This window comes from Mya arenaria, chromosome 7 (genome assembly GCF_026914265.1).
Source record: "Mya arenaria isolate MELC-2E11 chromosome 7, ASM2691426v1".
Taxonomy (NCBI): domain Eukaryota; kingdom Metazoa; phylum Mollusca; class Bivalvia; order Myida; family Myidae; genus Mya; species Mya arenaria.
In genome coordinates, this window is record NC_069128.1 from 34,506,151 (window position 1) to 34,521,792 (window position 15,642).

A 15,642-nucleotide genomic window follows, 5' to 3' on the forward strand; every position below is an offset into this window, starting at 1 on the left:
CAATATATTGACTCCGTACATGGTTATACTTAGTTTTAGAATGGACATTCCGTAATCAGTGATGATCAAGATGTAATCGCGCTTGGCACTGTTACCACTATATTGACTCAGTACATGGTTATATCAAGTTTTAGAACAGACATCCCGTAATCAGTGATGATCAAGATGTAATCGCACTTGGCACTGTTACCACTATATTGACTTCGGACATGGTTATATCAAGTTTTAGAACAGACATCTGGTAATCAGTGATGATCTTGATGTAATCGCACTTGGCACTGTTACCACTATATTGAATCCGTACATGGTTATATTAAGTTTTAGAATGGACATTCCGTAATCAGTGATGACAAAGATGTAATCACACTTGGCACTGTTACCACTATATTGACTCTGGACATGATTATATTAAGTTTTAGAACGGACATCCGGTAATCTGTAACTATCTAGACGTGTTGGCACTTGGCACTGTTACCACTATATTGACTCTGTACATGGTTATATTAAGTTTTAGAACGGACATTTGGTAATCAGTGATGATCAAGATGTAATCGCACTTGGCACTGTTACCACTATATTGACTTCGGACATGGTTATATCAAGTTTTAGAACGGACATTTGGTAATCAGTGATGATCAAGATGTAATCGCACTTGGTACTGTTACCACTATATTGACCCCGTACATGGTTATATTAAGTTTTAGAACAGACATCCGGTAATCAGTGATGATCAAGATGTGTTTGCTCTCTTCAATGTTACCAGTTTATTGACTCTGGACATGATTATTTTAAGTTTTAGAACGGACATCCCGTAATCTGTGTTTATCTTGATTTGTTCACACTCGGCACTCTTACCGTCTCCGATAGATAATAAAATTCAGTGTTATTTAACCTTATGCTAATTTCAAATCAAAGAATAATCTATGTGCATATTTTTAAAGATGGCAGAAGCCATTGCTTATTGCTTATTATTCATCTTCTAAGGTAAGTTTGAGTTACAAACCATGATTTTTTCTTGTATAATCAAAAAATTAAATTTCTTCAGTTGTATTGCTTATCACATTATATGTACCCAAAATGATATTAATCAATATTTAAGACACAAATAATAAGCCAGAAGCCTCTATATATATATATATAGAAAAAATATATGGAAAATCCATTTTATTTATGTTTTTTTTTGTGGCGCATGTTGTCGACATCTTTTTCTTCTTTTTTTCCTTCCTTCTGGCACGTTTTTAAAAAAAAATCCCGTAAAACAAAATAAAACAAAAAAAACCTGAAAAAAATAATATGGTCCATTTAGAACCTTTTTTGCCATGGCAACCATGTTGAATTTTTTTATATGATCATAAGGAGATACTTTTCCATATTCAATTGAGCCGTGGGGGCTCATAAAATACTTTGCTGACATGAGGTGGGCCTAGTTTTCACTTTGAAAATCTCACTGACAGTTGGAAATTCAAATAATTTCACAGAAATGTGGCCCTTGATCAATGTCTTTAGATGCATATATTTGTTTTTTTTAAATCTTGGCGGACAAGAAGGGGTGGGAGGTGAATTCTAAGTCCAGATTTCAACTTCCAATATAGTTTCCCTTGTTCTTTGAAAAAAAACAACACAAAAAAACATATAGTTGTAAGGTCAGAAGGTCAAATGTCCCTGTCAACATTTATTGAATTTGTCCCCATTGTAATTCCTTGTACTGAGACCTTATAAAGCCAATTATACCTCTTGTAAATGGAAAGAGTAGGTCATAGCGATCATTATAACACCAGATATGCCAATGTAACCTTCAAGAACTGGCTTTCAATGCCCACACTGTTAATGGTGAAACTGGTGGTAGATTGATTTAAAAAGGGTTATCCTAAAATAAGACATTCACAGAAAACTTACAGTGTACATATATATTTTTTTTGTAAAATGCATCTTTTTTGTATGACAAAGTAAAGTGTTGCAGAACTAAATTAAAACTTAAGTTAAGATACCACAAGCTGGAACCCTTCTGCATATGTTGGTATTTGCTCAAATATCTTCTTTAAGGACCACATGATAATAAAGTGCTTTCAGATGCATTACTGCTTTTGTTTAATATCTCAGACCTAGTGACTTATGCACCAGTCAATTGAAACCACGGCTCACCCAGGTCCACAGGTATACCGGGAATAGCCAGGGAAATGGGCCTTGTCTGAAAAAGGCATACTGGTACTGTGATCACTGAATTATGGCTTGATTGAAACAGGTGATCTTGCACAAATTTTGGTTTGGGGAAGGGAGTAGATTTGAACTTATATGGAGAAAGATGGCAATTGTAAGAAGTTGCAGAAAGACTACACATGTAACCCTTGACCTGCTGACCTAATCTCTGGTAAGGAATTTAAGACAGATTATCATTGGCCTTCAACTAGCTAGACACTAGTAGTCATTAAGATGATCCCTGTTTTAAGACAGATTATCATTGGCCTTCAACTAGCTAGACACTAGTAGTCATTAAGCTGATCCCTGTTTTAAGACAGATTATCATTGGCCTCCAACTAGCTAGACACTAGTAGTCATTAAGCTGATCCCTGTTTTAAGACAGATTATCATTGGCCTTCAACTAGCTAGACGCTAGTAGTCATTAAGATGATCCCTGTTTTAAGACAGATTATCATTGGCCTTCAACTAGCTAGACACTAGTAGTCATTAAGATGATCCCTGTTTTAAGACAGATTATCATTGGCCTCCAACTAGCTAGACACTAGTAGTCATTAAGATGATCCCTGTTTTAAGGTAAGTGAGCATTGCGTTCTTTAGAGTGGTGAGTTATTGCAAATTAATAAATAAATAAACTGGTAGATTATGTATTTATTTGAATGTTAAAAAGATGTTTTCAATTTATTGAGGTTAAATATTTAGCAAGCATTAAATTCATATCTCTGTTCCACAGGTGAAGCAGCTGCTGTAACTTAAGGATTAACAATTTATACGAAAGAAGATTTTATCAGATTTCCAATCAAAAAGCATTTACATTTTCTCGGAAATGTCTTTAAACAAAATTAATATGTTTTTGAGTCAAATTTTTTAGAACAACCCAATCAACAGTGTCTAGACGTTTTGTGGTGGTTGCAGCATTGTAAACGAGGGTTCCTCAAAACTAAATTAACGATGAATTGTTGAAACTTTTTGATTTTTTACTTTTCCCACCCACGTTTGCACTTTGGAAGGCTCTTATGTGGCTTAAATGCTTTATCTAGTGTTCAAAATGAAGGTTAGGCCACTTTTATGTGATGACAGTGGGGTGAAGAAAGGAAAGTATTTTGAGTCTGATAGTGATCAAAATATAGATATGCAAACAATTTTACATACACTATATAATGTTTATGAAGAACGTGCATGAAATCAATATTCAGTTTTCTGCACTGAAAAAACTAGTTAATTGCCCAGTGTCCCTGACATAGGTGTTGATCATTCTACTCTATTATGAGGATTAATTTTTGTTTGATAATTGATGCATCTTGCTAGTTCTCTAGTATTGTTTCATCATCATTGCATGACAACTTTAAACAAAAGCAGAAGCTAGTTGTTTAAATGTGTTTGTTTCTTAAATTCAGTGCACTAGAACCATAATGCAGCACTGCATATATTTTCAGATTTCTCTCCTTAAGCAAATAACTTTCTCAAAACTTGGTTGTCCAAGCCATTTTTTTTAAAAATACTAGAAGGGAGATTAATCTTAAAAACCAGAAGTGCATTCTTTTTGGTTAACTCCCCTGACTTACACTTTCTCAAAATTAATACATACACATGTGTAACAAACCTGAATTTTGACTGATAGACCCTTAAAGTGACACTCTTATTCAAAATCAATACATAAACATGTTTAACAAACATAAATTTTGACTGAAAACCCTTAAAGTACTTACTGAATAATGCATTTATGGAAAATACTAACTACTGATAACAAGATTGGAAACATGTATTTAATAGCAGAAAATGCAAAAATATTAAATGATTGGTGAATGCTAAAAGATTTACTGTGGTCTTCTATAGACGAATAAGGAAGAAATACTGTGTTTAATGCTCATTTCTTTCAAATTTAACTCGATATTCTTAATAAGAACCATTTTTTTTTACATGTATTCATCCTATTTGGAATATTAAAAAAATATTATTAATTGTGATAAACCTTACTTGGGAGTAAGAGTGCATCTTTAACTACCTGCTAAATAATGCTTTTATGGAAACCATTAATTACTGATAAAAAGATTGTGACTGTGTATTTTTAGCAAAAAGGACAAAAAATTAAATAATTGGTAAATGCTAAAAGATTAACTTTGGTCTACTATTGTCTCTTAAGGTAGAAATAGTGTTTTAAGAACATTTATTTCAAATTAGACTCAGCATTCTCAAAAACCATAATTGTCAACATTTATTTATTCTTTTTGGAATACTGAAACAAAATTATTGATCTAGGTAAACTTTATTTGGGAGTTGTAGTGTATTTAAAGGTTTGAAATTAGACTTGAGATGTAGATTAAGACTGTTATGAGAAGAAGTGCACTACTGAAGAATAAAAATCCATTCATGCATAGTTATCTCCCCTTAACCCAATATTTTCCATGATGAGTGCCTTTCCTTTGTACTTAGGTGATTCATATTAAACATGGTTTATGGATGGACCTCAATGACAGGAAGTGCGCACATAAGAACAAAAATCTTGCCCTGTACAGTTGTCGTTAACTCCCCTTATAATCCTCTCAACCTGATAGTTTAAAAAACAACACAACAGATTTTGTGGGGCAATATCCTAGAAATATAAAACAAGACAAGACATTTATTATGTGACTTAGGCCTCCAGTCCCTGACACAAGTTACATTATACTTGACAAATATTACAACAGTACAGTGTTGTTTTCAAAGGAAAGAATGAACTCCTTCATTAATACATTAACAGGTTTAGCAAAAATATAAATTCATATATATGCTAATATAGCTTAAATTATTTCAAATACTAGTGTAACCCTTGAAATACATATATACATATAATAAACTCATCTGACTTGATTAATAACTCTAGCAGTAAAAGGGATTTCAATAAAACTTGAACTCAAAAGATGGCAGTAAGATAAAATTCACATTATTGTCTATGTTAGATTTACCAGGCTGTGTTAAATCTTCCATAATATATCTAGATTAATAAGGTCAATGCAACTATGTATTCATAGTATATGCTCAAAGAATATATGTTCTTCACTTGGGGACCATCCTTGAGATACACATATGGTTGATTGCTTTTATCCTTTGAGTCCCTCCCTGGGGAACACATATGGTTGTTTGTTTTTTCCTTGGGGACCATCCCTTAGGTACACATATGGTCGATTGTTCTTTCCTTCGGGACCATCCCTGGGGTACACATATGGTTGATTGTTATTTCTTTGGGGACCATCCCCGGGATACACATATGGTGGATTGTTTTTTTCCTTGGGAACCATCCCTGGGGTACACATATAGTCGGTTGTTCTTTCCTTGGGGACCATCCCTGGGGTACACATATGGTTGATTGTTTTTTCCTTGGGGAACATCCCTGGGGTATACATATGGTTGATTGTTCTTTCCTTGGGGACATTCCCTGGGGTACACATATGGTTGATTGTTCTTTCCTTGGGGAACATCCCTGGGGTACACATATGGTTGATTGTTCTTTCCTTGGGACATTCCCTGGGGTACACATATGGTTGATTGTTCTTTCCTTGGGGAACATCCCTGGGGTACACATATGGTTGATTGTTCTTTCTTTGGGGACCATCCCCGGGATACACATATGGTGGATTGTTCTTTCCTTGGGGACCATCCCTGGGGTACACATATGGTTGATTGTTCTTTCTTTGGGGACCATCCCTGGGGTACACATTTGGTGGATTGTTTTTTCCTCTGGGTCTATCCCTGAGATACACATATGGTTGATTGTTCTTTCCTTGGGGCCTTCCCTAAGGTACACATATGGTGGATTGTTTTTCCTTAGGGTCCATCCCTAAGGTACACATATGGTGGACTGTTTTTCCTCCGGGTCCATCCCTAAGGTACACATATGGTTGATTGTTCTTTCCTTGGGGCATTCCCTAAGGTACACATATGGTGGATTGTTTTTCCTTGGGGTCCATCCCTAAGGTACACATATGGTGGATTGTTTTTCCTCTGGGTCCAATCCTGGGATACACATATGGTGGATTGTTGTTTCCTTGGGGACCATCCCTGAGATACACATATGGTTGACTGTTCTTTTCTTGGAGACCATCCCTCGGATACACATATTGTGGATTGTTCTTTCCTTGGGGTCCATCCCTTAGGTACACATATGGTGGATTATTTTGTCCTTTGGGACCATCTCTGGGTACACATATGGTGTATTGTTTTTTTCCTTGGGGTCCATCCCTGATGAACATACACATATGGTAGATAGTTCCTTCCTTGGGGACCATCACCGAAGTATGTACACATATGTTGGATAGTTCTTTCCTTGGGGACCATCCCTGAAGTATGTACACATATGGTGGATTGTTCTTTTCTTGGGGACCATGCCTAAAGTACACATATGGTTGTTTTTTTCTTTCCTAGGGTTCCACCCCTCATGTACACATATGGTTGACTGGTTTATCGTTTAGGTCCATCCCTGGTCTATCCTTTAGGTCCATCCCTGGTCGTACGTACACATATGGTGTATAGTTTCTTCCTTGGGGACCATCACCGAAGTACGTACACATATGGTGTATAGTTTCTTCCTTGGGGACCATCCCTGAAGTACACATATGGTTGTTTGTTCTTTCCTAGGGATCCACACCTCATGTACACATATGGCTGACTGGCCTATCGTTTAGGTCCATCCCTGGTCTATCGTTTAGGTCCATCCCATGTCCATTTTTGTAGTCGAATAAAACTAAATGTTAGTTGATGAAAATACATAAACATAAACAACTTGATTTTTTTATTTAAGTATTGTAGTTGTTCAGGTTTATTGGTTCATTCAGTGGTGGAAACCTGGGAAAGTTTTTTTTGTTTTTTAAAATAAACACAATTATGAAATAAATTACAATTGTATACTATGAAAAAGAAATAAAGAAAACAGAACTTTGTCAATCAGCTTTACCTAGTGAGGCTTTGCAGCTTTCATTATAGTAATGCGTATATGTACACATATGGTTGTTTATTCTTTCCTAGGGGACCATTCCTTAGGTATTCATATAGTGGATTATTTTGTCCTTGGGGACCATCCCTGTGGTACACATATGGTGGATTTTTCTTTTCTTGGGGACCATCCCTAAAGTACACATATGGTTGTTTGTTCTTTCCTAGGGATCCACCCTTCATGTACACATATGGTTGATTGTTCTTTTCTTGGGGCCTTCCCTAAGGTACACATATGGTGGATTGTTTTTCCTTAGGGTCCATCCCTAAGGTACACATATGGTGGACTGTTTTTCCTCCGGGTCCATCCCTAAGGTACACATATGGTTGATTGTTCTTTCCTTGGGGCATTCCCTAAGGTACACATATGGTGGATTGTTTTTCCTTGGGGTCCATCCCTAAGGTACACATATGGTGGATTGTTTTTCCTCTGGGTCCAATCCTGGGATACACATATGGTGGATTGTTGTTTCCTTGGGGACCATCCCTGAGATACACATATGGTTGACTGTTCTTTTCTTGGAGACCATCCCTGGGATACACATATGGTGGATTGTTCTTTCCTTGGGGTCCATCCCTTAGGTACACATATGGTGGATTATTTTGTCCTTTGGGACCATCTCTGGGTACACATATGGTGTATTGTTTTTTTCCTTGGGGTCCATCCCTGATGAACATACACATATGGTGGATAGTTCCTTCCTTGGGGACCATCACCGAAGTACGTACACATATGTTGGATAGTTCTTTCCTTGGGGACCATCCCTGAAGTATGTACACATATGGTGGATTGTTCTTTTCTTGGGGACCATGCCTAAAGTACACATATGGTTGTTTTTTTCTTTCCTAGGGTTCCACCCCTCATGTACACATATGGTTGACTGGTTTATCGTTTAGGTCCATCCCTGGTCTATCCTTTAGGTCCATCCCTGGTCGTACGTACACATATGGTGTATAGTTTCTTCCTTGGGGACCATCACCGAAGTACGTACACATATGGTGTATAGTTTCTTCCTTGGGGACCATCCCTGAAGTACACATATGGTTGTTTGTTCTTTCCTAGGGATCCACACCTCATGTACACATATGGTTGACTGGTCTATCGTTTAGGTCCATCCCATGTCCATTTTTGTAGTCGAATAAAACTAAATGTTAGTTGATGAAAATACATAAACATAAACAACTTGATTTTTTTATTTAAGTATTGTAGTTGTTCAGGTTTATTGGTTCATTCAGTGGTGGAAACCTGGGAAAGTTTTTTTTGTTTTTTAAAATAAACACAATTATGAAATAAATTACAATTGTATACTATGAAAAAGAAATAAAGAAAACAGAACTTTGTCAATCAGCTTTACCTAGTGAGGCTTTGCAGCTTTCATTATAGTAATGCGTATATGTACACATATGGTTGTTTATTCTTTCCTAGGGGACCATTCCTTAGGTATTCATATAGTGGATTATTTTGTCCTTGGAAACCATCCCTGTGGTACACATATGGTGGATTTTTCTTTTCTTGGGGACCATCCCTAAAGTACACATATGGTTGTTTGTTCTTTCCTAGGGATCCACCCCTCATGTAAACATATGGTTGACTGGTCTATCGTTTAGGTCCATCCCATGTCCATTTTTGTATTCGAATAAAACTAAATGTTAGTTGATGAAAATACATAAACATAAACAACTTGATTTTTTTATTTAAGTATTGTAGTTGTTCAGGTTTATTGGTTCACTCAGAGGTGGAAACCTTGGAAGATTGTTTTACAAAATAAACACAATTATGAAATAAATTACAATTGTATACTATGAAAAGAAATAAAGAAAAAAGTACTATGTCAATCAGCTTCAACAGGCTTTGCAGCTTTCAATATAGAAAGTTTAATAAAGTCGACTTAAGATGCAGATGGATTGTGGTATTTGTATAACATAAAGTTCCAAACTGTAGCAGGCATATCATCACTTACAGGTTTTTCTCCTTTGCCAAATTCCTTATGTGGTTCTTCTACAGTCAATAATTGAACTTAAAATAGTTCTTTCCTTTGGGTACACAAATGGTGCATTCTTTTTTATTTGGGGTCGTACCTAAAATCACATATGGTGGATTAATCTTTCCTTGGGGACCATCCCTGGGGTACACATATGGTTGTTTGTTCTTTTATTGGGGACCATCCCTTAGGTACACATATGGTTGTTTATTCTTTCCTTGGGGACCATCCCTGGGGTACACATATGGTTGTTTGTTCTTTTATTGGGGTCCACCCCTTATGTACACATATGGTTGATTGTTCTTTCCTTGGGGACCATCCCTTATGTACACAAATGGTTGATTGTTCTTTCCTTGGGGACCATCCCTGGGGTACACATATGGTGGATTGTTTTTCCTTGGGGACCATCCCTTAGTAACACATATGATGGATTATTCTTTCCTTGAGGACCATCCCTGGGGAACACATATGGTTGTTTGTTCTTTCCTTGGGGACCATCACTGGGGTACACATATGGTTGTTTATTCTTTCCTTGGGGACCATCCCTTAGGTACACATATGGTTGTTTATTCTTTCCTTGGGGACCATCCCTTAGGTACACATATGGTTGTTTATTCTTTCCTTGGGGACCATCCCTGGGGTACACATATGGTTGTTTGTTCTTTCCTTGGGGACCATCCCTGGGGTACACATATGGTTGTTTGTTCTTTCCTTGGGGACCATCCCTTAGGTACACATATGGTTGTGTGATCTTTCCTTGGGGTCCATCCCTTAGGTACACATATGGTGGATAAGTCTTTCCTTGGGGAGCATCCCTGGGGTACACATATGGTGGATTATTCTTTCCTTGGGGACCATCTCTAAAGTACACATATGGTTGTTTGTTCTTGCCTTGGGGTCCATCCCTTATGTACACATATGGTGGATAAGTCTTTCCTTGGGGACCATCCCTGGGGAACACATATGGTTGTTCGTTCTTTCCTTGAGGTCTATCCCTAAGGTACACATATGGTGGATTATTTTGTCCTTGGGGACCATCCCTGGGAACACATATGGTTGTTAGATCTTTCCTTGGGGTCCATCCCTTAGGTACACATATGGTGGATTATTTTGTCCTTGGGGACCATACCTGTGGTACACATATGGTGGATTGTTTTTTTCCTTGGGGTCTATTCCTGAAGTAAGTACACATATGGTTGTTTGTTCCTTCTTTGGGGACCATCACCAAAGTACGTACACATACGGTGGATTGTTAATAATAATAACTTTATTTAAAGAAGGTAACACATTAAGACATAGGCATCATATTATAAACAAACATAACACACAACTTATTTACAATGTGGCCTTTTCTTGGTGACCATCTCTGAAGTACACATATGGTTGTTTTTTCTTTCCTAGGGATCCACACCTCATGTACACATTTGGTTGACTGGTCTATCGTTTAGGTCCATCCCTGGTCTATCGTTTAGGTCCATCCCATGTCCATTTTTGTAGTCGAATAAAACTAAATGTTAGTTGATGAAAATACATAAACAACTTGATTTTTTTATTTAAGTATTGTAGTTGTTCAGGTTTATTGGTTCACTTAGAGGTGGAAACCTTGGAAGCTGGTTTTAAAAAATGAACACAATTATGAAATAAATTACAATTGTATACTATGAAAAACAAATAAAGAAAACCATACTGTCAATCAGCTTCACCAGGCTTTGCAGCTTTCATTATAGAAAGTTTGATAAAGTTGACTTAAGATGCAGATGGATTTTGGTATTTGTATAACATAAAGTTCCAAACTGTAGCAGGCATATCATCACTTACAGGTTTTTCTCCTTTGCCAAATTCCTTATGTGGTTCTTCTACAGTCAATAATTGAACTTAAAATAGTTCTTTCCTTGGGGTACACAAATGGTGGATTCTTTTTCATTTAGGGTCATACCTAAGGTATACATATGGTGGATAATTTTTTCCTTGGGGACCATCCCTTAGTAACACAAATGATGGATTATTATTTCCTTGGGGACCATCCCTGAGTAACACATATGGTGGATTATTCTTTCCTTGTGGACCATCCCTTAGTAACACATATGGTGGATTATTCTTTCCTTGGGGACCATCCCTTAGTAACACAAATGATGGATTATTCTTTCCTAGGGGACCATCCCTTAGTAACACATATGGTGGATTATTCTTTCCTTGGGGACCATCCCTTAGTAACACATATGGTGGATTATTCTTTCCTTGGGGACCATCCCTTAGTAACACATATGGTGGATTATTCTTTCCTTGGGGACCATCCCTTAGTAACACATATGGTGGATTATTCTTTCCTTGGGGACCATCCCTTAGTAACACATATGGTGGATTATTCTTTCCTTGGGGACCATTGTTTGTTCTTTCCTTGGGGACCATCCCTAGAGTACACATATGGTTGTTTGTTCTTTCCTTGGGGACCATCCCTAGAGTACACATATGGTTGTTTGTTCTTTCCTTGGGGACCATCCCTAGAGTACACATATGGTTGTTTGTTCTTTCCTTGGGGACCATTTCTGTGGTACACATATGGTTGTTTACATAACTCCATTTCAACCCTAAATTATGGCCCTTGATTTTTTTTTTTTTATTTTGAAAGGCATATTTGTATACTCTTAACCACATTTTCATATTGGGATATCAAGTTCTTTGAATGACTTGCGTCATTGTTTGGGCCAGCTGGTGGGAGGGCAGCATCAAAGTCACCTTTTGTATCGAATAATTTTAGTTAGGTTTGACATAAAGAGACCAAACTTGGTAATATTACATCGTTATTGTATTAACTTCTACGTTAAAGTATTTTTCATGTTTCTTTTTTTTAGTTGAATAAAGCTTAATGTTAGTTGATGATAATACATAAACATCAACACCCTTTTTGTACTGAAATAGTGTACTTGTTCAGTTGATTGGTTAACTGTGGTGGAAACTTGGCTACATTTTTTTTAATAAACACAATTATGAAATAAATTACAATTGTTTACTATGAAAAAGAAAAAATGAAAACAGTACTATGTTAATCAGCTTCACCAGGCTTAATGCAACTTTCATTATAGGAAGTTTAATAAAGATTGTTCTATCCTTCGGGTTCCTCCCTGGGGTACACAAATGGTGGATTGTTCTTTCCTTAGGGACCATCCCTGGGGTACACATATGGTTGATTGTTCTTTCCTTGGGGACCATCCCTGGGGTACACATATGGTTGATTGTTCTTTCCTTGGGGACCATCCCTGGGGTACACATATGGTGGATTGTTTTTCCTTGGGGACCATCCCTGGGGTACACAAATGGTTGATTGTTCTTTCTTTGGGGACCATCCCTGGGGTACACATATGGTGGATTGTTTTTCCTTGGGGACCATCCCTGGAGTACACATACGGTTGATTGTTCTTTCCTTCGGGACGATCCCGTGGGTGCACGTATGGTGGACTAATCTTTCCTTTGGGACCATCCCTGGGGTACACATATGATGGATTGTTCTTTCCTTGGGGACCATCCCTGGGGTACACATATGGTTGATTGTTCTTTCCTTCGGGACCATCCCTGGGGTACACATATGATGGATTGTTCTTTCCTTGGGGACCATCCCTTATGTACACATATGGTTGATTATTCTTTCCTTGGGGACCATCCCTGGGGTACACATATGGTGGATTGTTCTTTCCTTGGGGATCATCCCTGGGGTACACATATGGTTGATTGTTCTTTCCTTGGGGACCATCCCTGGGGTACACATATGGTTGATTGTTCTTTCCTTGGGGACCATCCCTGGGGTACACATATGGTTGATTGTTCTTTCCTTGGGGACGATCCCGTGGGTACACATATGATGGACAGTTCTTTCCTTGGGGACCATCCCGTGGGTGCACATATGGTGGACTAATCTTTCCTTTGGCTCAATCCTTGGGGTACACATATGGTTGATTTTCTTTCCTTTTGGGACCATCCTTGGGGTACACATATGGTTGATGGTTTATTCCTTGGGGACCATTCCTGGGGTACACATATGGTGGATAGTTCTTTCCTTGGGGACCATTCCTGGGGTACTTATATAGTGGATAGTTCTTTCCTTGGGGACCATTCCTGGGGTACACATATGGTGGATAGCTCTTACTTTGGGGACCATTCCTGGGGTACTTATATAGTGGATAGTTCTTTCCTTGGGGAACATTCCTGGGGTACACCTATAGTGGATTGTTTGTTCCTTGGGGAACATTCCTGGGGTACACCTATAGTGGATTGTTTGTTCCTTGGGGAACATTCCTGGGATACACCTATAGTGGATTGTTTGTTTCTTGGGGACCATTCCTGTGGTACACATATGGTTGTTTTTTCTTTTTTGGGGGTCCATCCCTTAGGTACACATATGTTGGATTATTTTGTCCTTGGAGACCATCTCTTGGGTAAACATATTGTGGATTGTTCTTTCTTTGGGGATCATCCCTGAGGTACACATATGATGGTCTGTTCTTCCCTAAGGGTCCTTTTTTTAATACAAATACCATGGCATTTTTCTTTCCCACAATCTTTTTTTTTTTGTTATTTCTGCAGTGAAATGAAGCTCAATGAAAGTTAATAAACATATCGAAGGATTATTTCCTATCTATGAAACAGATTTAACTGTGAAATATTCGTATGTGTCTTCATTACAAGTAATTAACTGGGAAACATTCATGTGACAAATATATTATCTGGTGGACAATTAGACTTCATACAATATGGTTTGAGATAGCCCTGTGCCCCTAAACAGGGTTTAAATATAAAATCTCAACATCCCTACATCTGTCTATCCGTCCGTCTGTCTGTCGGCCATCTGTGTGTCCAGCTCAATAACTTGTGTCCGGGCTGTAATTTTCTCTTGTATGGACAGACTTTAAAATAACCTGCCACATGTGATTGACATAACAGAATGATGTCAGGTGCAAGACCTGTGTCCCTACCTATAAGTTCAAGGTAACACTAAGTGTTTATTAACCAGGTTATTCCTAAATATAAGGACACAGAGTATAGGTTGTCGTGTCCGGTCTATAACTTTATCTTGAATGGGCAGATTTAACTTGCCACATGCGTTCAACATACCAAGACAATGGGTCGTGTGCAAGACCCATGTCTCTACCTCTATGGTGGAAGATACACTTAGTGTTTATTCACAATGGAATGCTTAATATAAGGCCATAAGAATGTAGGTTTCCAAGTATGAGTGGTATTTTTTATGTTCTGAGGCAATTCTAAATAACTTGCCATATATATTTGACTCGTAAAGGCAAGATCAACTTTTCATGTACTGACCTTGAGGTATTCATCACATACTGTGACAGGTATTGTTTTTAATTTTCAACATACTGGCAAATATAGTTTGTATAACATTAAAATTATTTATTATTGAGAATATTACAAAGTAATTTACACACTAAATCTAGTTGATGGTTGCTTGCAACTTGCAGTTTTGATGCCAATATTGCTGTGCTGAATTATTTGTTTTGCGGATTCAGGTAATGCTCTGGTTAATAGCTCAGCAGGGATTGTGGCGCCAGTTAAGTTCCTACACAGTAATACTGTTCTGATAAAACCGTTCAATGCCAGTGGAAGCTGTTTTCATATAATAAAATAAAGGGGCTGCCAAACTCTGTAATGTACACTTATAACTAACTAAAATTATGGAAATTATTTTTTGGATAACGCACTTATGACTGGTGTTAGGAGCATTTGGCAACAGTAATTTATAGTGTTATTATGCTTGGCACTGGTAATTTACTTGAAAAAAAATTAACATTAGGTCACAGTGTTGAATAAAAACATTTTGAATGCAGATAAATCTTGGTCTTAAAACTGGTGAAACCTTTAATGCATTTCTATGTATTTAGCTTTTTAAAACCTTACTTGTCTGTCACATTTGCAAGCTAGCATATTCCTTCATAGTCATTACCTTCATTAGTTAGTTTATTGGAGCTTCTTTAAATGCCACAAGTATGATCATCATCTTGATGATTGCATATTTAAATTGAATCATGATTGTAATCATAAGAGATCTATTAATATGACACAAAAGGTGGGCATATTTAAATCGCACCATCCATCCGACCTTCCGTCTGTCCATATGTCCGGCTTAATAACTCCTGCCTGGGGTATAAATTTCCCTTGTATGGACAGATTTTAAAATAAATTTCCACTTGTTTTTTGATATTCCAAGACAACATGTCATCTGCAAGAACTATGTCCCTACCTTAATCATCACATATCTATTGGAATCAATACTGACTTTGTAAGAGAGGCAATTTTTCACATTTGTCTTGGAATACATTCTGTCTTTGTATAATATATATCACCACACTTTAAGGTCAAATTAAACATATACATTTGTGCATGAGGACGATTGGTGATAAGCTTCTAGGCAGGGCAATTCTGGCCTCATTTCTTTGAATGACTGAACAAACTTTCATGAAAACTTTCATAGGTTACTACCTCACCA

The 15,642-nt window shown here is 37.3% G+C and overlaps 2 protein-coding genes across 2 annotated transcripts; both read right to left on the minus strand.

Annotated features, from left to right (window-relative positions):
* Positions 1-5,276: 5,276 nt before the first annotated feature.
* LOC128241091 (uncharacterized) lies at positions 5,277-6,322 on the minus strand. The gene is made up of 2 exons (XM_052958073.1): positions 6,155-6,322; positions 5,277-5,969 (listed from the first exon to the last, which is right to left on the minus strand). Exons 1-2 carry the CDS (start codon positions 6,320-6,322, stop codon positions 5,277-5,279), a joined length of 861 nt encoding a protein of 286 aa, XP_052814033.1.
* Positions 6,323-9,468: 3,146 nt separating this feature from the next.
* LOC128241092 (uncharacterized) lies at positions 9,469-14,281 on the minus strand. Its single transcript, XM_052958074.1, has 3 exons — positions 14,253-14,281; positions 12,552-12,941; positions 9,469-10,186 (listed from the first exon to the last, which is right to left on the minus strand). The coding sequence occupies exons 1-3, from the start codon at positions 14,279-14,281 to the stop codon at positions 9,469-9,471; spliced, it is 1,137 nt and encodes a 378-aa protein (XP_052814034.1).
* Positions 14,282-15,642: the final 1,361 nt, after the last annotated feature.

Bases quoted from the DNA above. Each gene is read 5' to 3' on its own strand.
- LOC128241091 (XM_052958073.1), bottom strand. From the start codon at position 6,322: ATGGACCCCAAGGAAAGAACAATCCACAATATGTGTATCCGAGGGATG. The intron at 5,970-6,154 runs GTACCTTAGGGA...TGTGTACCTTAG, and splicing joins AAAAACAATCCACCATATGT to GGAAGGCCCCAAGGAAAGAA.
- LOC128241092 (XM_052958074.1), bottom strand. From the start codon at position 14,281: ATGGGTCTTGCACACGACCCATTGTCTTG. The intron at 12,942-14,252 runs GTATGTTGAACG...TGTGTACCCCAG, and splicing joins GCACACGACCCATTGTCTTG to GGATGGTCCCCAAGGAAAGA. The intron at 10,187-12,551 runs GTATGTGTACTC...ATGTGTTCCCAG, and splicing joins GAAGGAAAGAACAATCAACC to GGATGGTCCCCAAGGACAAA.